This window comes from Panthera onca, chromosome D1, assembly GCF_046562875.1.
Source record: "Panthera onca isolate mPanOnc1 chromosome D1, mPanOnc1 haplotype 2, whole genome shotgun sequence".
Classification (NCBI taxonomy): Eukaryota; Metazoa; Chordata; class Mammalia; order Carnivora; family Felidae; genus Panthera; species Panthera onca.
This window is the reverse complement of record NC_138348.1, coordinates 48,869,968-48,897,018: the sequence shown is the minus strand read 5'-3', so window position 1 is coordinate 48,897,018 and position 27,051 is coordinate 48,869,968. Positions and strand designations below refer to the sequence as shown.

The 27,051-nt window shown below is 40.5% G+C and overlaps 1 protein-coding gene across 1 annotated transcript in view; it reads left to right on the top strand.

The window, feature by feature from the left end:
- Nucleotides 1-578: 578 nt before the first annotated feature.
- The window catches only part of SWAP70 (switching B cell complex subunit SWAP70), a 78,270-nt gene continuing 51,797 nt past the window's right edge, over nucleotides 579-27,051 (top strand). The window contains exons 1-2 of the mRNA XM_060605982.3: nucleotides 579-784; nucleotides 26,136-26,276. Coding sequence (XP_060461965.1) covers nucleotides 686-784; nucleotides 26,136-26,276 — 240 coding nt within the window. The 5' untranslated portion in view covers nucleotides 579-685. The remainder of the gene's footprint in view (nucleotides 785-26,135; nucleotides 26,277-27,051) is intronic.

Genomic DNA, 27,051 nt, shown 5'->3' with positions numbered 1-27,051 from the left:
CTGAGGATTAGAAAGAAAAGGTTGCCTGACTGCGCGGCTTCTAAACCAACCTTAAACCTCGTCTCTGGGCCCCCAGAGCCCACTACATAGTAGGCATCAGGAAACATTTGAAAAATGAATACAAGCCTTCCCTCAGACGCCCTTCCCTGCCTCCCCTCCCCCTCTACATCCTCTCTGGCTAGGAACTGCGCTAGCATTGGAGCCCCAGCTCAGGGACTTTTCCGGCTCTTGTTAGTTCTCCTCAGACAGTGGCGCGTCCGCGGGACTGGTTGGGCCAGGGCTCCCTTTTTTCACTGAGCAGCGCGGACTGGAGCTGGGAGGCTGCTCTCGCCGATTCTCATATTTTAACTCGGAATGCGGGTCTTGTTTAGGGGCACGCGAGCCCCGAAGGTGGCCCGAGACGGTCTGGGGAACTCGAGAGGCATGCGGGGTAGTGCTCTGGGTCTAAACCTGCAAGAAGGCCTGTATTCCCACCTGCAGGAGTGGGAGGTCCGGTCCACCCTAACGCTCCCACCCTAGTGCGCGAGGCTGCGGGCAAGCAGCGAGTGGGCGGGGCCTGGTGGGGGCGGGGCCTGCCACGGTCAGGTGACTGCAGGGCGGGCGGCGGCGGTGGCGGTAGAGGGGCGTCAGACTCGCCCCAGGGTCGGCGAGGGAGGCTGGCAGTCAGGATAGACACACCGCGGCCATGGGAGGCTTGAAGGACGAGCTGCTCAAGGCCATCTGGCATGCCTTCACCGCGCTGGACCTGGACCACAGCGGCAAGGTCTCCAAGTCCCAGCTCAAGGTGGGCGCCACCCCCCCTTTCGCTTCGGTCCCCCACCCGGCCCCGACCCGGTGCGCGCTCCACTGCCCCGGCTAGTGGTGACCCCAAGGAGGGGAGGGCAGGAATACGGCCCGGCGGCCTGCTCTGGGCAGAGGGGCCAGAGACCAGGATTTTGCTGTTCTGCTTTCCTCTTGCCTTCAGGCCGTGCCCTCGGGCCGGTTGTTAGTCTCCTCAAGGCTCTTCGTGACGGTGGGGGGATGAGGGGGGTGAGGCAGCGATGGGGTCTGGGCGAGCCGGGCTCTTGTCGGCGGGGGGGCGATCCAGAAAATCTCCGACTCGGACAGGGCTGTGGTAAACTCCCTTAGACAACATACCCAGATTACTGCTGCACTCTGGAAGAGGAGGGACTTACCCAAGGTCACTGGGCTGAGCCTTCGGTGAGCGCACGCTCCATACCAGGGCAGCCCTTGAAACGGCCAGCTGCACCCCAGGCAGTCTGGCTGTTCTGGGGGAGGGAGAAGTTCCCAGAGCCCGGTCTCCATCGGCTTCAACTTTGGGAGCTTTGGTGGGGGGGACGGTTTCTGACTAGTGAGGAAGACCTCCTTGCCTAGCGTCCTCAGGTCAGTCACGCGTGTGCTGTGCCCCGCAGGGACCTTAGTTCCCGGTGAGGAGCACTGATCTTTCTGGCAGATCTTTATTGGGACTGCCAAAGACCCCATCATTGAGAGGGTAAGGTATAAATAAAGGAATGCTTGTAAGTTGAGTAACCCCAAGCAGGGAAAGTGGCACTTAGCCAGGAGAAATTGGCAGCTTCTTGGAAGTATAAAATATAGAAACAGACAAGAAGACCCATTCACAGGCATTTTCTAATATGCACATTTTGGATCTGAATGTCTGGTTTTCTTAGCCTCTTCTGGGAATGAATTTATGAAGATTGGGTTTGCTTTGTTTATTTTGTGCAGTAATCAGGAGGTTCTTATGAGTGTGGTTTTTAGGCCAGTAGGATTTAGCATTTGCTTTCCCTCCCCCTTCCCCATCTTCCTTTCCTCTCCTTCTCATTCATAAAATCATAGTCTGGAAGGGTTCACAGAGATCATTCTCCTAATCTTTGTTTTACTTTTAAATTAAATTAACATTCAATGAAGTTGACTTTCTCGGTGTACAGTTCTATGAGTTTTAACACATGTATAAAATTTTATAACTACTACCAAAATCAGTTTTCCATCAGATCTGTCATCTCAGAAAGCTTCATGTTGCCCTTTCACCCCCAGTTGGTGACAGGTGTATGCTTAATTGCTTAAGTTTTGTCTTTTCCACAGTGTCATGTAAATGGAGTCATTCAGTATGTAACCTTTTGATACTGGCTTCTTTTACTCAGGGTAATGCCTTAGAGATTCATCCATGTTATTCTGTGTATTAATAGTCTTTTTTATTAAGTAATCCATTGTATTGTTGTACCCAAGTTAATCCATTCACCCTTGAACATTTGTGTTATTTCCGCTTTTTGGTGATTATGTATAGAACTGTGTTTTGCTTTTTTTTTTTTTTTTAAGTTCATTTATTTGGGGGGGGGGCACGAGCAGGGGAGGAGCAGAGAGAGAAAGAGAGAGAGAGGGAGAGAGAGAAGGGAGGGAGGGGGGGAATCCCAAGCAGGCTCCATGCTGCATTAGTGCAGAGCCCAATGCTGGGCTCAGTCTCACAAGCTGTGAGATCATGACCTGAGCCGAAACCAGGAGTCAGAATCTTAACCTACTGGGCCACCCAGGTGCCCCTATTGTTTTTACTTTTAATTTACCTATACCACTATATTTAAAGTGGATTTCTTCTAGATAGCATGTAGTTGGGTCTTGTGTTTTAATCCATACTGACAGTCTCTATCTTTTAATTGTGTTTAGACCATTTACATTTAATGTAATTATTGATATGGTTAGATTTAGGGCTAACCTAAATTTTATTTTTATTATTTTATTATTTGGTTTCTGTTTTCCAATTTTTTGTTTCACTGTTTCTTCTTTCCTTCTTTCTTTTAGATTACTTGAATATATATATATATATATTTTAATTTTTTTTTTAACATTTATTTATTTTTGAGACAGAGAGAGAGCATGAACAGGGGAGGGTCAGAGAAAGAGGGAGACAGAATCTGAAACAGTTTCCAGGCTCTGAGCTCTCAGCACAGAGTCTGATGCAGGACTCGAACCCACGGACTGAGAGATCATGACCTGAGCCGAAGTCGGACGCTTAACTGACTGAGCCACTCAGGCGCCCCACTTGAATATATTTTAATATTTCATTTTAATAATACTGAATTTTTGACTATATTTCTTTCTGTAGTTTTTAAAATGATTACTCTAGAGATTATAATATATACCTGACTTTTCAGTCTCCTTAAAATTAATATTTTACAACTTTAAGAGGAATGTGGAAACTAAATATCACTATTTAGGTCCCTTTACTCTCCCTGTTTTATGTTGCAGTTGTCATATTTATTAACTTACACACATTGAAAATATTAACAATATTAAAATTTTTGCTTTGAAACATCAATAAATTATTTAATTTAATTTTAATTTAATTTTATGTATTTTTTAATGTTTATTTACTTATTTTGAGAGAGAGAGAGAGAGTGAGAGCAAGCATGTGCAGGGGAGAGGCAGAGAGAGGAGAGAGAGGATCCCAAGCAGGCTGACTGTGCTGACTGTGCAGAGCCTCACCTGGGGCTTGAACCCATGAACCATGAGATAGTGACCTGAGCCAAAACCAAGAGTCGGATGCTTAATCGACTGAACTATCCAGGCGCCCTATTTATTTATTTTTAAATTTTTTTTTTTTAATTTTTTAATTTTTGAGAGAGTGAGGGTGCATGAGTGTGTGAGCAGGGGTGGGGCAGAGAAAGGGAGACAAGGATCCGAAGTGAGCTCTGAGCTGACAGCATAGAGCCCAGTGTGGGGCTCGAACTCTTGAACCATGAGACCATGACCTGAGCCGAAGTCAGATGCTTAGCTGACCGAGCCACCTAGGCACACCTAAAGTTTTATTTATTTAAGTAATCTCTACACCCAACATGGGGCTTGAACTCATGATCCTGAGACCAAGAGTCACATGCTTCTCTGACTGAGCCATCCAGGTGCCCTCATTTTTCCTCTTTTAATTGATGACATAAATGAGATGTTTTCTGTTACTTTTGTTGCACTCCATTCAAACTTGTCCTTATGGCTGCTTATAGAAAAAGAGGATTCTTGACTGAAAGGCTTGGCAAGAAGCATTAAATCCCAGTACATACCTTTCACCCATAAGATGTTGATAATGCAACTATGCAATTATATTTTGTTTGTCCCTTGTCTACTTAATTGAGAGACTTTGGAATTGATTTAGTTCTGTCCATCTTGCCAGTGTTTCTGGAATGGAAAATATTAAAAAAAATTCTATTTAGGTCTTTCCTTTTTGTTTTGACTTTGAAGTTTGATGTTCGCTGATTTATTGGCTAGGAGTAGAGTTTTTGCCTTAATTTATTCATTCATTTGTTCAATACAATACATTCATTCATACAATAACCTTTTGTGTGTTTACTCTGTGTAAGGTACCATGTTAATTTCCTAACAAGATTAGAATTTTTAGGCTCTTAAGAGTTAATATCTCCTTGGAGGAAATATCATATAATTGGTTTTATTAAATACAGACTGAAAATTATATATCCAAAACAAGTGTTAAAATTTATCACTTTGTGAAACTGTATGGGCATTTTAAAATATTTTTGACATTTGTCTTTTTGAATTACCTTCACATTATTTGACACAGTGAATGGATATTCACTATGTAATGATAATTCATGTGTTAGATACTGTGCCCAGTGCTAAGGATGATAGTAAAGGTGGCAGGGGGGAAAGCCAAATACAAATCTTTGCCTTCAAAGAGTTTAAATTTTTGTAGGTAAATTAAGAAAATAATCAACCATTAGAGAAGGTTGGTATTCCCTTTCTCTCTCCCTTTCTTTTTCTTTTTCTTTTTCTTTTTTTTTCTTTTTCTTTTCTTCCTTTCTTTCTTGATTATATTACTCAGTTACCTTATCCTTAAGCAATGTGAAGTGTGGTGGTAGAGATAAGAAATAAGTATTATTGGATAGAGGATGTTGAGTGGATTAGAAGATAAGGGGCCATGAAATTTTAGAGGAGGAGGTGATTACTTCTTACTGGTGGGATTATTTTATGAAAAAAGCTCCTTTGAAATGAACTCCTAGGGAAGACAGGTGGGATGTGATTATATAGAAATGCAGGATTCTGTTCATTCATGTTCATTCTATTCATTCATGCATTCATTCATTCAATGAATATTTGTTGACTGCTCTTAGCCCCAAGGCATCCCTGTGAAGTATTGCAGCTGACAGGAATTAATCAGGCATTTATGGGGACCTCTATAACTAATTAATTAATTAAAGTTTATTTATTTAGAGAGAGAGAGCGCATGAACCCATCCATGAGTGGGGAGGGGCGGAGAGCAGGGGAGAGAGAGAAATGCCAAACAGGCTGCATGCTGTCTGTACAAAGCCTGATGCGGGGCTCCATCTCACAATCGTGAGATCATGACCTGAGCTGAAATCGAGTGGGATGTTTAACTGGCTGAACCACCCAGGCGTTTGTTCCTGTCTAATTTATTTTGATTGCAGTGTAGAATATAGTGTGTGTGTACGTATATATAAGAGAGAGTTATTGCTGGTGATAAAGCTATAGAAATAGATTGCAGTTAATATGCATCGAAGACTTTGAGTACCAGGCTAGTTAGGTAGGTGCCATACAGCCTGCAAGTTTTCTGAAAGGTGATGGGCCATGATCATCAGTACACTTTAGGAAGTTACTTGGGCTGTAGCATGTGTACTAGGTTGGAGTGGATTGGGCATACTAGAATTAGGAAACTGTTGCAGTAGCCCAGATGAGAGGTAACAGAGACTGGAGGTGGTAAGGATAGACAAGTAGGGGATGGTGGGTGAAGGAATTTTGCTGTCTACTTGCCTGGGCTCATGACTGGGTATGAAGAGAAATGAAAAGGACACAGTCAGAAATGTTTCACATTTCAGCTGTGGATGACCAATGGATAGTAGTGGTTTTTAATAGAAACAGGAAAGTTATGAAAAGGAACTGCTAGAAAAGAAATGAAAGTTAACTTTGAACATGTAGGGTTTTGTTTATTTTGTTTTATTTTTGAGGTCCTTGTTGGAGGTGATGTCCTTGGCAAGGGTGGGGCTGTCTGTACAGGATCTGGTAGTTGAAGCTTGGGAAAAGGAGAGGAGAGATTAACTGATGGTCTTGGGCAATGGCTAGAGTAGGCGGTGAGAGGAAGAATAGAAGCCAAGGGACCAGAAATGAGAGTAGGAACCACTTTGGGGCAACACTGGAGCTGAAGGAGAAGAGATTTCAAGGAATACATGGTCTATTATCTTTGAGAGTTATTATTATTATACATGTATTTTGGAGATTATAAAGTAATGAGATTGATTCTTTCCTGCCATAGCTTATGAACTACATATTTTTTCTCTAAAGAGAAGTTGTGAAAAGTTTGGAATATTGGCATCATCTTGGGAATAAATTTATTTTTGCTTTATTTATTTATTTTGAGAGAGAGGGTGCAAGTGAGTGAGGGCAGAGAGAGAGAGAGAGAGAGAGAGAGAGAGAGAGAGGCAGGGCTCACCCGAAGTGGGGCTAGTGTTCACCCAGTGCAGGGCTTGAGCTCACCTGAAGCAGGCCTTGAACTCACGAACTGTGAGATCATGACCTACGCTTAACTGACTGAGCCACCCCAGTGCCCTTAGTTTTTACTTTTAAGGAGATTACTTTGCAGTACGGTAATCATTTAGATAAATGTGTGTTTGAGTCACTGCTATAGCTACTAAATATTTTCATTTAGGGTCCCAAGTTTAGTACAAAAATAATATGTTTTATACTTAATTTTTATTAATTAATACCATATTTTTAAGTAAAACCAAAATTACTACCTCAAGAATTAAAAAAAAAAATTTTTTTTTAATGTTCATTTTCTGTTTTTGAGAGAGAGACAGCACATGAGCCGGGGAGGGGCAGAGAGAGAGAGGGAGACACAGAATCCAAAGCAGGCTCCAGGCTCTGAGCTGTCAGCGTAGAGCCCAACGCAGGGGTTGAACTCATAGACCGCAAGATCATGACCTGAGCCGAAGTCAGACGCTTAACCGTCTGAGCCACCCAGGCGCCCCACTACTTCAAGAAATTTTGAAACTTGAAATCCAAAGAATAAATTAACAATATATATTATAATTATATAATTATTATTTTGTTGCTGCAAACATAGACTTTCATTAAATTTATCAATAAGATAAAAATATGGAACACAGAATTTGAAAACCATCTGTGACTTGCATAAGCTACTATAGAGGCAAGATGTTAGGGTTGTTTAGTCACACTGGTGCTTCCTTGTTGAGACAACCAAGTATGAGGTCTGCATAGGTCAGTATCTTATTGATTTTCATTAATGTACTCCCCCAACCCCCTGTTCCCTGGACCCTCCAAAAAAAGGGGGGACCACTTCTGCCTCACTTTTGTTAACCTTGATTCTTTCTCCTTCTTCTGCATTCCTTGTGCCCTCCTTGGGCTTTTTCCTTAGAATCTGTGCACCCTCTGCAGGAGACCTTTTTCTCTTGGGCTCCACTTGTGGCCTTTCTGGCTCCCCACCTGAGTTGCAGCTGTACAAGTCTTTACCCCACCAACACTCGGCCTGAGTACCCCCATAGAATTCATCAGCTATATTAGTTTAATTTGCAATTGGATTGTCAGAAGGCAACTCATTTTTTAAGTTGTTGTATTGATTTGGTGTTACTCTATTTTTCAGGCTGGATACAGGAGGACATTAAACTGAATTATTTTATTTTTTAAAATGTTTATTTATTTTTGAGAGAGTGCGCAAGCGGGGTGAGCGAGAGAGAGAGGGAGACAGAGAATCCCAAGCAAGCTCCGCACTGTTAGTGCAGAGCCTGATGCAGGGCTTGAACTCATGAACCATGAGATCATGATCTGAGCTGAAATCAAGAGCCAGATGCTTAACAGACTGAGCCACCCAGGTGCCCCTGAATTATTTTTGAGAGAGAGACAGAGTGTGAGCAGGGGAGGAGCAGAGAGAGAGGGAGACACAGAATCTGAAGCAGGCTCCAGGCCCTCGGCTGTCAGCACAGAGCCCAACGCGGGGCTCGAACTCATGAACCGTCGTGAGATCATGACCTGAGCCGAAGTCGGACGCTCAACCGACTGAGCCACCCAAGCGCCCCCTGAATTATTATTTTAAATTAAGCTTTTCCTAATTGTGTACTGATCTACTTGTTGGCTGCTGAAGTAGATATCAATAGGCTAACGGTGGGGAAAAAAATCTTCAGAAACACATTCTCACTTGCTTTTAAACTTGTATTTATGAATAGTCTTTCCTTAGAACAAACTATAAGACTATTTTTTGTTTTGAATGCAATTTTAGTATACACTATAACTGATGTGAGGTTAAAAGCTATTGAGAGATTGGGGTGCCTGGGTGGCTCAGTCAGTTGAGTGTCCAACTCTTGACTTTGGCTCAGGTCACGATCTCATAGTTTGTGAATTTGAGTCCTGCATTGGGCTCTGCATACTGACAGCCCAGGGCCTGCTTGGAATTCTGTCTCCTTCTCTCTCTGCCCCTTCCCTGCTGGTGCGTGCGTCCTCTCTCTCTCTCAAAATTAATAAAAATAAACTTAAAAAAATAAAAAAAGAAAACTACTGAGATTGGTGGAAATTTTCCTTTATATCTGTAGGCAGGTACTACTAGGTACATATAGATAGCTAAGTCAATATTGAGTTGAATGGTACAATTTTCTTTCCACCTATTTTGTCCTTGGTTTAGTTTTGGTGTTTATGCTCTTGTTTTGTGTGTGTGTGTGTGTGTGTGTGTGTGTGTATTTAAAATTTTATTTTTAATTAATTTCTACACCTAATGTAGGGCTCGGACTTATGACCGAGAGATCAAGAGTCACACATTCCACTGACTGAGCCAGCCAGGTGCCTGTAATATATATATTTTTAATGAGGGACATTTGTATGTGGATTCTGTATGTTATGCATATGCCATCTGAAGCAGATACTGTTACGTTTAGGTTATGATGTAAATTTGCAGAAGTCAATGGAAATAGGTATAGGGCATATTATTTGAAGTAGAGGCAGTAATTATTTTCTTCTCTACTTATTTATGTTTTAAAATGATCTTCAGATTATTTAGAATTTCAGTGGTCTTGCTGTAAGATAATAAATTTCCAGTGTTACTTAGACATACATGCAATTCTGACCTGAAACCATAATAATCCTAGAAGAGAGCCCAGGCAGTAATTTCTCTGACATTGGCCATAGCAACATTTTTTTTTTTTAATTTTAATGTTTATTTATTTCTGAGACAGAGAGAGACAGAGCATGAGTGGGGGAGGGGCAGAGAGAGAGGGAGACACAGAATCAGAAGCAGGCTCCAGGTTCTGAGCTGTTAGCACAGAGCTCAACGCAGGGCTCGAACCCACAGACCGCGAGATCATGACCTGAGCTGGAGTTGGACACTCAACCGACTGAGCCACCCAGGCGCCCCGGCCATAGCAACGTTTTTTAAGGTATGTTTCCTAAGGCAAGGGAAACAAACACAAAAATAAATAATTGGGACTACATCAAAGTAAAAGGTTTTTGCATAGTGAAGGAAACAACAAAAATAAAAGGCAGCCTACTAAATGGGAGAAGATACTTGCAAATGACATATCCGATAAAGGGTCAGTATCCAAAATATATAAAGAACTTACACAGCTCAACACCCAAAACCCCAAATAAGTCAACTACAAAGTGGGCAGAAGACATGAACAGACATTTCTCTAAAGAAGACATACAGATGACCAACAGCCAAATGTAAAGATGCTCAACATCACTCATCATCAGGGAAATGCAAATCAAAACCACAATGAGATACCACCTCACACCTGTCAGAATGGCTGAAATTAAAAACACAAAGGGTGTCTGGCTGTCTCAGTCAGTGGAGCATACAATTCTTGATCTTGGGGTTGTAGGTTCGAGCCCTAAGTTGGGTGTAGAGATTACTTAAAAATAAAATCTCTAAGGGACACCTGGGTGGCTTGGCCGGTTAAGTGTTCAGCTCTTTATTTCGGCTCAGGTCATGATCTCACGGTTCGTGAGTTTGAGTCCTGCGCTGGGCTCTGCACTGACAGCATGGAGCCTTTTTGGGATTCTTTCTCTCCCTCTCTCTCTATTCTTCTCCTGCTCATGCTAGTGTGCACTCTCTCTCCTCAAAATAAATAAATAAGCTTAAAAAAAAAGTCTTAACAAAAAAACCTACAAGAAACAGCAAGTGTTGGCGAGGATGTGGAGAGAAAGGAACCCTTATGTACTGTTGGTGGGAATGCAAACTGGTGCAGCCACTCTTGAAAATGGTATGGATGGGGCGCCTGGGTGGCTCAGTCGGTTAAGCGTCCGACTTCAGCTCAGGTCACGATCTCGCGGTCTGTGAGTTCGAGCCCCGCATTGGGCTCTGGGCTGATGTCTCAGAGCCTGGAGCCTGCTTCCGATTCTGTGTCTCCCTCTCTCTCTGCCCCTCCCCCATTCATGCTCTGTCTCTCTCTGTCTCAAAAATAAATAAAAACATTAAAAAAAAAATAAAAAAAAAGAAAATAAAAAAAAGAAAATGGTATGGACGTTCCTCAAAAAATTAAAAATAGAATTATCATGTGATCCAGTAATTCCACAACTGGGTATTTATGAAATATGAAATACTAATTCAAAATATATATTCACCCCTCTGTTTATTGCAGCATTATTTATAAGAGCCAAGATATGAAGGCAACCCATGTCCTTTGATAGATGAAGGATAAAGATGTGCATATATCTATCTATCTATAGATAAATATATATCTATGTGCATTTGCAACAACATGGTGGGTCTAGAGTGCATAATGCTAAGTGAACTAAGTCAGTCCGAGAATGACATACCATATGATTTCACTCATATGTGGAATTTAAGAAACAACAAATGAACAAAGAAAAAAAACAAAACAGACTCTTACAAATAGAGAACAAACTGGTGGTTACCAGAGGGGAAGTAGGTGGGAGGGGATGGATGAAATAAGTGAGGGGGATTAAGAGTACATGTATTGGGATGAGCACTGAGTAATATACAGAATTGTATCATTATATTGTACACCTAAAACTAATGTAACACTGTATATTAATTTTACTGGGATTAAAAGAACATAAAAATAAAAAAAAATACATGTAATTCCAAGAAGGTAAGATGATGAAGCCTGTTATTTAAACACTTGCACCTTAAAGAGAAACTTTGGAATAGTTCACATATACATATGGTATACAATTCATAAAGTTCAAAGGGCATTTACAAAAGTGAAAATTAAGTTTTTTCCCACCCCTGGCCCACACTATTTTCCTGCCCTGGAGGTAACCATTATTACTAGTTTGTTATGTTCCTTCCAGAGATCAAAATGTACCTTAAAATTAATACTCTTATTGTTATAGTAAATGTTCTTTTTTTTTTTAATGTTTATTTATTTTTTGAGAGACAGAGATACAGCGTGAGCCGGGAGGGGCAGAGAGAGAATCACAGAATCTGAAGCAAGCTCCAGGCTCCTAGCTGTTAGCACAGAGCCCGATGCGGAGCTTGAATTTACGAACTGTGAGATCATGACCTGAGCTGAAGTTGGACGCTTAACTAACTGAGCCACCCAGGCGCCCCAGTGTTGTTCTTTTAAATATAGCAAAGTGTAGTGATATTTTCTGCAACCTTTATTATAACTTTACTTTGCAATTATGGTTGCAGTGTGAATTACATGTCATTCCTGGAAATGTCTTGAAATAAGCTTATTGGCTGTGCACTTTTATCCTGTTTTTAGAAACAGAGTGTTTTGTTTTAAATTGTGCCCTTTTGAAGTAGAAGAGGATCTAAGTGGAAAAAAATTTTGGGGAAATAACATGGGTAGTTTGAAGAAAAAATTTTTTAAAGTTTATTTATTTTTGAGAGAGAGAGACACCAAGTGTGAGTGGGGGAGGGTCAGAGAGAGAGGGAGACACAGAATCTGAAGCAGGTTCCAGGCTCTCTGAGCTGTCAGCACAGAGCTGGACGTGGGGCTTGAACTCATGAGCTGTGAGATCATGACCTGAGCTGAAGTTGGATGCTTGACTGACTGAGCCACCCAGGCGCCCCAACAACATGGGTAGTTTTAATCTTTATTCGTTTCTCAATGATAGATTTTCAACTAAATGTATTTTTTAAATTTTTTTATGTTTATTATTTTTGAGAGCAAGGGAGACAGGGCATGAGTGGGGGGGGGGGGGTGCAGAGAGAGAGGGAGACACAGAATCTGAAGCAGGCTCCAGGCTCTGAGCTGTCAGCACAGGTCTTGAATCCACGAACTACGAGATCATGACCTGAGCCGAAGTCAGCTGCTCAAGTGACTGAGCCACCCAGGCGCCCCAACTAAATATCTTTTTAAAAATAATTTAAAAAAAATGTTTATTTTTAAATGAGCATGCAAGTGGGGGAGGGGCAGAGAGAGAGGGGGGGACAGAGGATCCAAAGCAGGCCCTGCACGGACAGCAGCAAGCCCGATGTGGGGCTCAAACCCACAAACCATGAGGTCATGACCTGAGCCAACATTGAACACTCAACTGCCTGAGCAATCAGGCACCCCTCAACAAAATATCTTTCATTCTTTGCTCTCCGGTTGGTTTATGTATCTTATGAATAATGTCACATGTTCTGTTCCAATGTAGGCATTTAGCCTCAAAAATGTTTAACTTTACTAGTTACAAAAGTAATTGAGCCTGGCCAATGTGTCAGTTGAAAATACAGTAGTCGGGGCGCCTGGGTGGCTCAGTCGGTTGGGCGGCCGACTTCGGCTCAGGTCATGATCTCGCGGTCCGTGAGTTCGAGCCCCGCGTCGGCCTCTGTGCTGACAGCTCGGAGCCTGGAGCCTGTTTCCGATTCTGTGTCTCCCTCTCTCTGATCCTCCCCCGTTCATGCTCTGTCTCTCTCTGTCTCAAAAATAAAAATAAACATTAAAAAAAAAAATTACAAAAAAAAAAAAAAAAAAAAGAAAATACAGTAGTCCTCCCTTATCTGCAGTTTCGATTTTTATGGTTTCAGTTACCTGCAGTCATCTGTGATCTGGAAGCAGTATGTGTGTATCAGAAAAAACACGTATCTAGGGTTCAGTATTATCCATGGTGTCAGGCATCAACTGGGAGTCTTGGAATATCTCCTGTGCTTAAGTAGGACAACTGTATAAAGGAAGCAAGTTGCAGTAAAGGGCTTTTATTGTGTGAAACACAATGTAAAAATATGGTTAATTCTTGTGAACTTGGCATGTATATTTTCTCCCTAATCTTTAGTGTTATGTTTCTATTAATCACTGTGGTAGAAGTTATTTCTGTTGAGGAACTAAAAATCTGATTACAAAAAATGGGGTTAGGGGATTGGAATCAGGAGTGAGCCTATAAAAGTCTTTGTAAATATTTTTTATATTTACCAAAACAAAGCAGTAAAGACAGCTCTCCAAATAAAGAGCATGTAAGAGACATTTAGAAATCTTAAAATGGTAATAATGGATTCTGGGTGATTTCCTTTCTTCATTTCTTATTTGCTAATAACTTGTCAGTGGGATAACTTGGAAATTTGGGTTTTTTTTTTTTTTTTTGAAATAACATGTAAACTTATACTTTATTAAAGATAATACACAAACTGTGAGGCACTGTGTGTATGCGTATGGCCCTCCATCTGAAGCGCCAGTGTGCATTTCTAATCTTATGACTCAGAGTTCTTAACCTTCTTGATCACCATTTTGTATTTCCTTTGGGGTCTCACTATAATCTTGAGGTACATAGTACCTGGAAGCTAGAGACAGAAGAGGCTTTGAATGACCTTTTCTCACTTACTCTGTGCCATTACAGAGTAGCTATGTTCTCATTCCCTCTCAACAGGAGGGTTTTTATTATAGTATCCCCTCAGTGGATAATTAGCAATTGGGACTCGAGATATTCCAACTTGCCTACACAGTCTCTCTTATGTGTATCCCGGTTCCTTTCCTATAACATAAGTCTGAGGTAGCCCTTTGTCTCAGCTTCCTTTACCTTCCCCAGGGATTCATTTCATAAATCTATTTTTCTGCTCTGCTTTCTGCTTTATTTCCTTCATCTCATTGTACCTTCAGGTTCCTTTTTTTTTTTTTTTTTTTAAATTTAAACTCTGTGTCTACTTGAAACTTCAGTTCTCAGAATTAATTGTGGAAACGTATTTAGGAGTAAATCTGCATATAGTTGAATTTCATATATAATGAGATCTTGTGATTAGGGAGACATTGCTACAATTTTGGAAAAACGAATTTTTTCATCTTAGGATTCTTCTGTGCCTTCTATACCTTTTGCTTCTTCAGGAATAATTAGCTTTGTTTGGTAATCAACTATATTTGATTTGGATCAGGAGAGTGGTGTATGTGAACATGGTGTACTAGCCAGAAGAAGTGATACTAGTTAGGATAAAAGTTGTTCTGGTTAGATGGACAGTATTGAAGGTATTCTACTTCATTGCATAAGCAGCTCTGGGAGGGTGGAACATTATCTGCCTTGCCATATGGATGTTGGGCTACATTTTAGATATTTTTGTTCTTGGACAGAATAGATGGTTAACATACATTTGTTGGCTGACTATATTAGAATCAGTAGTTCAGACCTGATCCTGTAAAGCAGAGAAGTTACTAAAACTTTTGGGTAGATATAAAAGTGATAGAGTTTTGAGGTTATTCTGATGATATGAGTGTGGTAATTAGAGGTGAGAGGCTGAAGATGGGGAAACCAATTGGGAGCTCTGTAACAGTTGATGAGTAAGTTGATGAATGCCAGACTGGGATGGTGGCGGTAGGAATCAAAACAGATACGCTTCTTACCTTTATAGAACTTTTAGTCTTATGAATGATACAGACCAGTAAACTGGTAATTCAAATATAGTGAGATAAAGAAAGTACACATTTCCCCTAATGCTTGTGGAATCTATTCATGACATCGGCATATAATCAATTATTTCATTGGTGGCTGCAAGATAGTGATTTTTAAGATCAATTCTATAATTTTTGTGTAATGACAAGTGCCAATTTTCCTACTCTGTTTAAACTTTCACCTAAAAAAAAAAGTGCTGGAAGCATAGAAGAGGGGAACCTACCTTGCTTACGGCGAGAATTGGAGGAGTTAGGCCAGAGAATGCTTCTAGAGGAAGAGAGACATTTGTCACTGACCTTAAGGGATGTGTCAAACTGGTCCATAAGAATATCTGTGATGAAAGATTTGGAAAGTAATCCCTTGGAAATGCAGGAAAAAGTTCAAAAAGAGCACTAGTTGGGGAGTCAGGAAATCTGTCTGCGCTCTGATACTTGTGTGGCCATGGGAAGTCACTTCTTGCTGGGCTTGTTTTCTCATTTGTAAAATGTGAAGTACCAGATGAGATCTTTGAAGGTTAGCCTTCTAATTTAACTATGTTAGTTTGATGTGTTTACCACAGTCATATCCTGTTGAGTGTTTGCTATGCAGCAGCTCTTTGTTGGGGTCTCAGAAGGGAGAATGGGACCTGCTGCTGGGGGCAAGGAGCCCCTGTTTCCCCAGCGTTACATGCTCTGGTTAGCTCTAAGCTGACAGAGCACCTCACTCAGTGGAGAGAGGAGCTGGCACTGGGGGGTGCTGAATTAGATTTAGCAGTAGGGTAAACTGTAAGTAAAAGAGGTACAAGAAGAGGAGATTCCATAATTTTGTTGTTAAAGGAATGGTAGTGCCGAAGTCAGAATCAGGGTGGGAAACCTGTTTTGGGGAGAAGGATGATGAGTCCTCCTTTGGATTTTTTGGATGTGAAGCAGATCTAGTATTAGTTAGAGATATAAATCAGAGTTCAGTTGATAGGGCAAAACTGGAAGGAGACCTGAGAATTATTAGAATAGAGATGACTTAGCGTTGTCCAAATAAAAGCACTTTTGAAGAAGGGAATAAGGAGAAAGAAGAACGCAGGACTGAAAATTGAGCTTTGGGAAATGTCCACATTGGGAGAATGAGGGGTGAGGGAGGTAGGCACCTTTGTGGAGGAAGGAGAAGAGCCAAAATAAGTCTAAGAGAAGGGGGATGATCCAGATTGCCAAGTGCCAGAGACTTGGGAGAGTGATTTGTTCAGAAGGTATCTGTCCCATGTTGGGTTCTCCAGGAAGCAGATGCTGAGACAGAGTTGGGAGTGCAAAAGGGTTATTGGGGAGAAACACCAATGGAAAAAAAAAAAGAGGAAGCAAGATTGGGAAAAGAAACTGTCAAACAGAGATAGGGACTTGACAAAACTGGGAGCAAATGATGCCACCATCTTGCTCAGTCCATTGGCTGAGGGGGACCCTGAAAATACTAATAGCTGGAGGCTCTTAGCTAACCACAGTCCTTGTAGCTGGGTAGCAGTTCCTTTCTTGACGGATCTGAGTAGTACATCTCTGTCTGCCACAGAATCCTTTTGAAAAAGAAATTTCATGAGATTGATAGGGATGGAAGCCATATTATGGAGACCATAAAGACAGAGTGGTTAGGAGAGAGGACAGCAAAGTTAAACCTCAGATTTGTGATCTTTAACATTACCTTGGGTGTACATTGTGGCTTGAGATTTTCTTTTGGAGAAGATTGTACTATATTGAACTATTGTACTAATTTTTCTCTCTTCTGTTATAGAGTTCTCTCTTAACACTTATTCTTATTGAGTCATTTCCTCAAAAATCTCTACTCAAATTTTGAGGAACTGGATTGCTTTACTAGACCTCAGTCAGATGAATTATGCCTGCTAGTTCTGGTGGTGTTAATAACTAATGGGGGCATTGTTTTTTACTCTAAAAGTGATCTGAATTAGAGATTACAATAAAACAAAAATTCTCTCTTGTGGAATATAGTTGTAATATAGTGAAATAAATTCAAAGACCCAGAACTAGGTAAAGATGGAGAAGCAAACTAAACCAAAAAAACAAAACAAAACAAAACAAAAACAAACACCAAAAACAAAACAAAACAAAAACAAAAAGAGAGAGAGAAAAGAAAATTCTTAAATGGGGCTCATTTAGCAAACATTTGTTGAACATCAGGTACTCTCTCATCAGGTACTTTATTAGGTTTTGATATTGCATAGATGGATAAAATATAGACCTTCCCTTTATGGAACTTACAGAGTGGTGGGACAGAGACAGACACTTATTGGAGTTAAATCTTCAAAAACAATTTTTTTTTCCTTCTGTAGTTTATTTATGTTGAGAGAGAGAGAGCAAGCACAAGCAGGGGAGGGGCAGAGAGAGGGGGAGAGAGAGAGAGAGAGGGAGTCCCAAGTAGACTGAGCCCAGTGCGGGGCTCAATCCCATGACTGTGAGATCATGACCTGAGTTGAAATGAAGAGTCTGATACTTAATTGACTGAGCCACCCAGGTGTCCCATTTTAAGTGATTGATCTTCTTTTTTTTTTAAATTTTGTTAAATGTTTTTATTTATTTTTGAGACGGAGAGAGACAGAGCATGAGCAGGGGAGGGGCAGAGAGAGGGGGAAACACAGAATCTGAAGCAGGCTCCACGCTCCGAGCTGTCAGTACAGAGCCTGGTGTGGGGCTTGAACTCACAAGCTGTGAGATCATGACCTGAGGCGAAGTCGGATGCTTAACCGACTGAGCCACCCAGGCACCCCAAGTGATTGATCTTAAAGACATTTGTTTATGTTGTAGTCAGGTGGGAGGCTGAAATCTAAGGAAGCTATCCTACATTGGGAGCCTTTGTTGCCCATTAAGTGGCTTCTTCAAGAGACATAGCAAAGGATAGTTCTTTTGGGTGACTGAACGGAGTTAATTTTATCAACTCTATAGTCCTATAATGATCTCTCTTTTCATATTTTGTAATTTTATTGGTATTCTCTAGCTGTAACCCCTAGACATATTTCATTTAAAAATTTTCCACAACCTACAAATTTCACTTTTTCTGATTATAAAGATAATACATAGAATATTCAGACAACATATTGAAGTATAGAGGTAAAGGTAAAATACTGAAAATTCCATGACCAAAGGCAGATGCAATTAACTTTTCAGTGAATGTCTTTCTAACATCTGTATCCCTCCTTTTTCCTCCCCTTCCTTGCTTTGTACGCATACACACATGCATATACACATACATATATATCCTTTCATATATATGGGACTATATTTCATATGCTTTTGTAATCTCTTTTCTTGAACAAGTGTTAGGGTCATCCTTTCTTTTCTTTCTTTCTTTCTTTCTTTCTTTCTTTCTTTCCTTCTTCTTTCTTTCTTTCTTTCTTTCTTTCTTTCTTTCTTTCTTTCTAAGTTTATTTATTGAGAGAGAGGGAGGGAGGGAGAGGGAGGGGCACATAGAGAGGGAGAGGGAATCCCAAGCAGACTGCTGTCAGCGTGAATCCTGATGTGGGGCAGGGCTCAATCTCACAAAATGTGAGATCGTGGCTTGAGCCAAAATCAAGAGTCTGACATTTAACTGACTGAGCCACCCTGGGCACCCCAGGGTCATCTTTCCATTATCACTGCACATAGATACAGACAACCATTCTTAATAACGGCTGTGAACTATTTCATTGTTTTGATGAATCATGTTTTATTTAACCACTTTCCTGTTCATAGATATTTGAGATGTTTGGATGCTCTCAGCCAGGGATGATGCTAAACATCCCATAATGCATAGGACACACCTCCCCCTGCTCCCTGAATAAAGAATTATCGGGTCCAAAATGTCAGTAGTGATGGAGAGAACCTTCTCTATTTCTTCTCCAGTGTTGAGTGGTGGCAATCCTTACTCCCTTATATATCTGTTTAAATACCAGGTATTGTTACTCAGGCAATAAGTAATAGCTCTTTTAATTTGCATTGTTTTGATTACTAGTAAGGATAAGCATCTTTTCCTATTTTTATTAGTCATTAGTTTTTTTTGTGAATTTTCCATACATGTCCATTGTCCATTTTTAATTTTTTTTTTATGTTTATTTATTTTTGAGACAGAGAGACAGAGCATGAACGGGGGAGGGGCAGAGAGAGAGGGAGACACAGAATCGAAAGCAGGCTCCAGGCTCTGAGCCATTAGCCCAGAGCCCGACAGGGGGCTCGAACTCACGGACCGCAAGATCATGACCTGAGCTGAAGTCGGACGCTTAACCAACTGAGCCACCCAGGCGCCCCATGTCCATTTTTAAATAGGCTTTCATCTTTTACTTAATTTCTAAGAGTAATTTGAATTTTGGAGCTATCTGCCTTTTTATGGTGTCTTTATGGTGTCTCTTTTTTTAATGTTTATTTATTTTTATTTATTTTGAGAGAGAGAGAGAGAGAGCAGAGGAGGGGCAGAGAGAGACAGAGAGAATCCCAAGCAGGGCGGAACCTGATGCAGGGTTTGATCTCATGAACGGTGAGATCATGACATGAACTAATATCAAGAGTTGGCTGCTTAACCAACTGAGCCACCCAGGCACCCCTATGGTGTCTCTTTTTAAAGGAAAATTAAAACACTTTTTATGTGGTCAAATTTACTGATATTGTCAGTTTGATATCTGAAGAGGAATAAGTTAATGAAGTATCTGAAATAACTTATTAAAGATGGTTCATTTAGAATGCAATCCTGTAGCATTTACTGTAGGTAGTTTAGTGGCATATAGTCTATGGACAACATCACAACAGGTGGTTTTGAGTTAGATGTGCTGCCATAGTCTGTTCATAAGTGTTATGCTCTTACTAGTAGTCTCTGTGAAGGATGTGGATATAAGTGTTATGAAAGGTTCCCTCCATCACTGAGCTGCAGTTAGGTATTTGAGATACTGCTAGCATATGAAGTCATTCATTCAAATGCTGAGTAGGAGTTCAGTGGACAGGAGGGCCAGTAAAGGTTTCTTAGAGTTTGCGGAGAATGACCCAGTAACTAGACAGAAGGGAATGTTCTAGCATGCTGTTATTGTGGGACAGGCGGATAGACTGGGGTTCTCATCCTTGTTTTGTTACTAATCAGTGTTTGACTTAGGCTAAGCCTCAGGCCCCAGTGTTCTTATCTGTGAAATAAGGAGATAGGAGTAGGACATTCCCTAAGATTGTTGTCATTATTAAAATAATATGGTTTTACTGTTGAAAGAATTTTTAGAAAGAATTTGTTCAGCATTTATTGAAATTGATTTCAATTTATTGAAAGCCTTCTGCCTTTTGTTTTTTTGTTTTTTTTAATTTATTATTTATTTTTGGGACAGAGAGAGACAGAGCATGAACGGGGGAGGGGCAGAGAGAGAGGGAGACACAGAACCGGAAACAGGCTCCAGGCTCCGAGCCATCAGCCCAGAGCCTGACGCGGGGCTCGAACTCACGGACCACGAGATCGTGACCTGGCTGAAGTCGGACGCTTAACCGACTGCGCCACCCAGGCGCCCCAAAGGCCTTCTGCCTTTTGAATAGCATGTTAGGTGCTGTGGGAATGCAAGGATAGGTAAGACATGGGCCTTTCTTTCAGAAATTTACCATCTTATGGGAGAGCAAAATCATGTGTGGTAGTATAAGATAAGAGCTACAAAGTGATTGGGAGATGCAAAGTGAGGAAAGCCTATCTTGATTTTGGGTGGTGGAGGCTTCTGAAAAGGATGGCATTTATTTTAGGTAGAAATGGAGGCATAGGGGTGGTTGGAGCAAAGGCCTTGAGGGAAGGGGGGGTGGTACAGAGTTTGGGTGGGATACAGTGAGTAAACTTGTTTGGTGGGATTTGTACAGTTGGTGCATAGCAGCAGGAAAAAAAAGCTAGAAAGATAAAGAGGGCCTGACTTGTCTAGTGACTTAAATACAGGGCTGAGAACTTATTTGGGTCTTGCTTCTGTAGGCTTTTGGTGAATTTTAGATGAGAGGATAATGTGATGGAAGCCTTACTTTAAAATTAATTTGGTAAAAGTGTCTAGGATGGTGATTGCATTTAGGGACTGAGTCAACATTGACTTTGAGATTTCTGAGACTGAATACAATGAAGATAATTTAAGAGAAAGCAAGCAAGACTTAAAACAGTGATAAGCAGGATGAAAGGATATTGTCAGGAAAGGGAAAATGACTCTATGTGGTAAGGGGCAGGACCTCTATTAAGACAATGCTCTTAAGGCAGGGCATAACACCGGTAGGAAATTGGTCATTCTGGTTCATTGTTAGGAAGAGTTTTCTGGTAATTCGCCATTAGCATGAAATTTTATAAATCAGACAGGAATTTTCATGTTTTAAAAAAAGATTGCTTACTATGAGTTATAATTCTATGATTGTGTTAGTTCAGATAAGCTTGTTGGAATGGAGATCCCCACCCCCCTTTTCTTCAGTGTTGAAGTTTGTCCATTACGCACATCCTGTAAAGGGAAACTGTGACTTGTGTGTGTGTGTGGGGCACATTTCAGAGAACCTTTATAATCTCTACATCTTTGGGAGGGAGGAGGGTAAACATTATGCACTTGTGTGTTAAAACACCATTTAGTTGTTCATCATCCTTGATTTCGTTTTCATGATAGTTGGAGCAAAGCACATAAAAGGGTAAATGGCAAACCACTGAACAGGAACAGACCAACGAACAGGGCTCATGCAGTTAATTAGTCATCTCTTGTCAGCAAAGGCCCTGCAGAGGCAATAGTAGATGGCTCTGAAAGAATGGGAGAGATGGGTTTTTGGCATGGACGTGGATCTTTTATTGTAGTGACAATAGTTTATTCTTCAAATCAGGGGAATGAGAACAAAGTTGCTTAGCAATCATGTGGGCGCTAAAAGAATGGCCTTTGGAGGAGCTGGCATTTGAAGTTGGATAAATTCAACTTTTTTGAGAAACTTGCAAACACTCTGATTAGAGTGATTCAGGGGCAGTCCTTATACACACTGAGAACTTGCAGCCTTGTTTCCTCCCGATTGCTTTTGTTCTGATCTGCTTTCCAGCTTCCTCATCTGCAGAGGGGGCTACTCCCTCTTGGAACTCATTCCCCCAAAGGTAGATACTAGGAGATGGGGGCCCCTTGAGAGAGAATGGTCTCAGTGTTCTGACATATATTCTTCACCAGTGGATTTAACTCGGCTCCACAAAGTAGTGGAGCCATCTTGTTGGGTCCTGGAGAGCTGACTAGGTAGGGCTGGGGGAGCAGCAGTCAGTCCATCACTGCAAATTAGCTACAACGTGCATGCACAGCTACACAGTCATAGGGCTCTCTGTGTTTCCAGAAAGAGAAGGAAAGTGGCAAATGAGAAAAGGGCATCAGAGCAGGAGACTTAGGTTCTAGTCCCAGTTTCACTGCACATAAAACTCTGTGATTTGGGCACATCTCGTAATTTCTGACTCAGCCTCTTCATCTGTGAAATAGTAGTAATACCTACTTTCTCAGGGGCAAGACTAAAACCAACCGATGGATGATATGAGTCTACTCTGAAAAGCATAATAACCTACTGGACAAGCTTATGGAGTGTTTACTTCTTGTTAATAGTTTATACTCTGGCCTTCAAGATTCTAGTTTCTTTATACATTTTATTTTTTGTTTAAAAAAAACTTGAGATACTGTCTAAGCTTTTAAAAAATTGCTCATAAAATTTTTTTTTAAGTTTAAAGATAGCACACAATGGTTTGTTTCTCTTTTAGTAACAAAACCTTTTCATTGAGCTATTATCCAGTTTGTTATTTTGTTTGAAGACTTCTCTATTCTAGGCCATATTGAAAAAAGCTGAATTTCTGATCAAATTATAGCTCTTTTTGCTAAATTCATAAAATGAGTTTGGGTTGACAGTTAAGGATTGGACTTAAAAATTTTTTTTGTTAGAAGCAAGATTAACACCTTATTCTGCAGTAAGGATACTGACTGAGCGAATAAACAGCAAAACATTAAACCATTATAAAACAGCAAGTGGCAAACCACTGAACAGGAACACACTGCACGAGCAGGGCTGGTGCTCAGGTCTTCTCCAGGGTCCTTGTTACTATTGAGTCCTGTCTCTCTCACTATTTGTTGTTGTTGTTGTTTTTTTTTTTTCAATATATGAAGTTTATTGTCAAATTGGTTTCCATACAACACCCAGTGCTCATCCCAAAAGGTGCCCTCCTCAATACCCATCACCCACCCTCCCCTCCCTCCCACCCCCCTCTCTCTCACTATTTGTTTAAATAAAGATAAAGGCGGTTAAGAAAATTGTCGTTGAATTCCACTATCCCTCTGTTTCACGAAAGTGCTGTTTAATTGTCCAAGGCTGAAGTCTAAAGTTCAAATCTAAATCTTTAGTGGGATCACTGATTTGAACCAAGCACACATACAAAGAACATTGTTGATTTTAGAGAACTAAAACCATGATGTTCCTTATTACTAGAGAGTGTTGGACCAGGTATTACAAAACCTGAGTTCTAGTCTCAGTTCTGCTAAATAACCCTATTTAAAAAAAAATTAATACATTTTTATCTCTTTGAGCCAGTACTCATCATCTGTCAGATGAAAAAGATGACAGTATGGCATCCAAAGACCCTGCCAGGACTTTAATTGGAAGATCTGTGAAACCCAAAGGTAGAGCAAGGGAGGTGTGGGAGAGATTGGTGTCTTCTTTTTGTACCCTGAAGCGTTTACATTAATCATCTACTTTTCTCAAGTTATTTCCCTATCTGAAAGTCTCCAATTGCCCTTTCCTATCCAAAAAGCTCTCCTTGTTTTAAGGCCTAGGTTACATTTCATGTCCTCTGTGAAGTCACCTTAGCACACATTGTTTTTCCTTTCTGAACTCATTTATTGCCCTTACTTCTCACTCATCTGTTAATCATGGTACATTGCTGTGGAATATGTCTTCCTTTTATACCTAACCTCTAGAGAATAGGTAGGTTAATGTAGAAGAAAAAATATAGACTTCAAGGATAGATTTAGCTGTATGACCTTAGGTCAGCCACTTTTTAAAAATACCTGTGTAATTTTTAAATAGAACACTTTTGAATAGGTAAAATTTGTTTCAAACTTAAGAAAAAGAGAGGTACAGTGAAAAGTCTTCTACCCCTGGTGTACCATCAAGCTAGTCTTCCCCCTACTGTTATTAGTTTCTTACATATCCTCTTAGAGTTTCTCATTTTTTCTTTCTTTTACATATAAGATGGCACACTATACATAGTCTTAAGCATATTGCTTTTTTCACTTTATTTTGGATATCTTTTTGGATCCACAGGGAGCTTCCTTATTGTTATTGTTTTATGAACACACCAGAATTTAACCAGTGGTTGGGAATTTTTACTTTGATTAAAGTCCTACATGATTTCAAATTTGAATGACCTTTGAGCCTTATCTGAGAAAATTGCTTATTTCTCTAAACTCTTACTTCTATAGTACATTACAGTTTTTAAACGCTTTAGATTCTTGGCACCTGGGTGGCTCAGTCGGTTAAGCCTCAACTTTGGCTCAGGTCATGATCTCACTCTTCGTGGGTTCGAGCCCTGCATCAGGCTGTGTGCTGACCGCTTAGAGCCTGGAGCCTGCTTCGGATCTGTGTGTGTGTGTGTGTCTCTCTCCCTGTCCTTCCCCTGCTCCCACTCTGTTGCTCAAAAATAAAGAAAAGTGTTTTTAAAAAAATGTATAAACACTTTATATTCTTGAAGTTGATCCTCACAGAACCTCTTTGGGAGGAGATAATTACTCCCTAGGTTTTACTAGGTAAATAGTGAAAGGAAATATCTATTTGGGTCTTTGCTGACTGTGGTGCAAGATTCTTCAGCAAAAGCTCTACCGTGTTCTTTTCATGTGCTCTACTATTGGCAAATAGAGGTTTTGCTTGAGAAACACAGCCTGCTTTGTAGGGGCTGATAAAAGTCTTCATTACTTCATTTATAACCATTTGTGAATTTACTTCCTTTACTTTACTTACTTCCTTAAAACCAGCAGAGCATGTAGAAAAGGATCTCCACATAAATGAAGCTTTGAGAAACAAAACAAATATAGAGAGAAGATATGCAAATATTCTTTTTATAGGTTAAATTTTTTTCATCTTAAAAAACCCTAACTGAAATATGTGTATGTAGAAAAAAGTGACTTGCTTAATGGCATTGAAAGTCTTCAATGAGATGAATGTGGTTCTTCAAGTGATTAAATGCGTAGAGCTGAGAAAATATGGAATATTTTAACATCTGATTTAACATCTGATAAGATTCTCTGTTGAAGGAAGTATAGCCTTAGCTATGTATTTTGATTTGTTTAGAGTGCACAAATGAAATGGGAGGGATTTAAGTTTTATTTTGAAATTTTCATTTAATATGAAATGAGGTTAGTACTGAGATAGCCCAAACTGCTAATTCAACTACCTGATTGTTAAAGTATGCACTTAGGTTATGCCAAGACCAGTAATGCTTTATATATGGAATGCAAATTTTCTGCAAAAGATTTCAACCATTTTGGTGACTTCTGAGATATTTTGCAATTGATTTTTCTCTTCTTTCTAAACCAGGCCCTTGATTTCTTTTCGCTTTTTATATTCATGTTCTTTTATATTTATGCTGAAAACAGCCTAGTATCGTAGAATTTTAGAGACATTTGGACACTTAGATATTGCTAATTAATATTTGATACATTTGTGTATTAACTTGGCCCTTTGTGTTGAACAAGTGAGAACACTGAAGCCCAGAGAAATGTGAGTGGCTCAGGTCAGTTACTTTGTCCAGAACCCTGTGCTGCAGCTGCCCAGCACCACGTTCTTTCTCTTACGGTTCTGACACTGCTCTACTTGGGGAGAAGTTTAATTTTGAAAACATCCTCTTGCTCTTAACCTCCTTTTTCTTTCTAATGTGGGCCAATTAATAAAAAACTATAAGGAATATTATAGTCACAGATAAAAATTTTTGTTTTAATTTGACTAGAGTTGAAACACGATGTACATTAGTTTCAGGTGTACAAAATAGTGATTCAGCTTCTTTGTATGTTAAGCTATGCTCACCACAAGTGTAGCCACCATCTGTCGCCATACAGTGCTATTACAATATCATTGACTGTATTCCCTATGCCGTGCCTTTTATTCGCATGTATAGTCACAGATCTTGCTTGGAGCCGGCTCATTGTCGGTATGTAACAGAGACTTGTTTGAAGTGAACCAACACTGGGGAGGGAATGAGGTAACAGACAAGTGAGGAGCTGGCAGCCAAGAAGTACTCACCCGATACTTGCTGGCTTATTCTCCATTTTTCTCTCCCTAGGGCAGGACCAACACACACTGAGCCATTGTGTTCAGTGAAGCTGCCATGTGCTGGGAAGTGGATGCCTTTAAACAACTTTCTTTCTGCCATAGGTCCTTTCTCATAACCTGTGCACGGTGCTGAAGGTTCCACATGACCCTGTTGCCCTTGAAGAGCACTTCAGGGATGATGATGAGGGGCCCGTCTCCAATCAGGGCTACATGCCGTATTTAAACAAGTTCATTTTGGAAAAGGTATGCTTCTAATGTCTTCCTGTTTGATTCTTCCTGTTTGATTTGCACATTTCAAGTGGGTCCTAGAACCCCTTTTTGGTGAGTTCACTGAAGAGTTCAGGTTTGAGCCATCATGAGATAAATCAGAAAGGAAAGAAAGAATGTGAGATATTGTTTCCTATTTCTTCTTCTTCCCCTCTCTTCTAAAACTTGGTTTGATGTTTTCCAGCTTGGTTCATTTTTTTTGAAATTAAGAGCTACCTGTATTTTCTATTAGTCTGTGTAACTGTCTTCTCTCAGAGTGCTGTTAACTTCTGGTTCCACATGTATTGGCAATGATTGTTAAAGAATGGGTATGTTAGGGTAAACTGTGAATACTAAAGGTGATGTTAATTATCTTTACTAAATAGCTATTGTACAGCCAAGTTTTCATCATAGACTTTTCAGGGTGCCACTCAGGTGCTTCTTGTGGGGTATATTATGAGTGAAGATCTACAAAAACCTATTATATATTTGGAAGCCAAATATAACCTATTGGCATTTGCTGCCATGTTCAATTTTTCCCTTGGTTTGGGTAATTAAAAACTGACACAAAAAGGGGTGCCTGGGTGGCTCAGTCAATTAAATGTCTGACTCTTGATATTGGCTCGGGTTATGATGCCACAGTTGTGAGATTTAGACCCAATCATGAGATCGAGACCTGATTGTGAGATCGAGACCCATGTCGGACTTGTGCTGAGTGGGCATGGAGCCTGCTTAAGATTCTCACTCTCTCTCTCTCTCCCTCTGCCCCTCT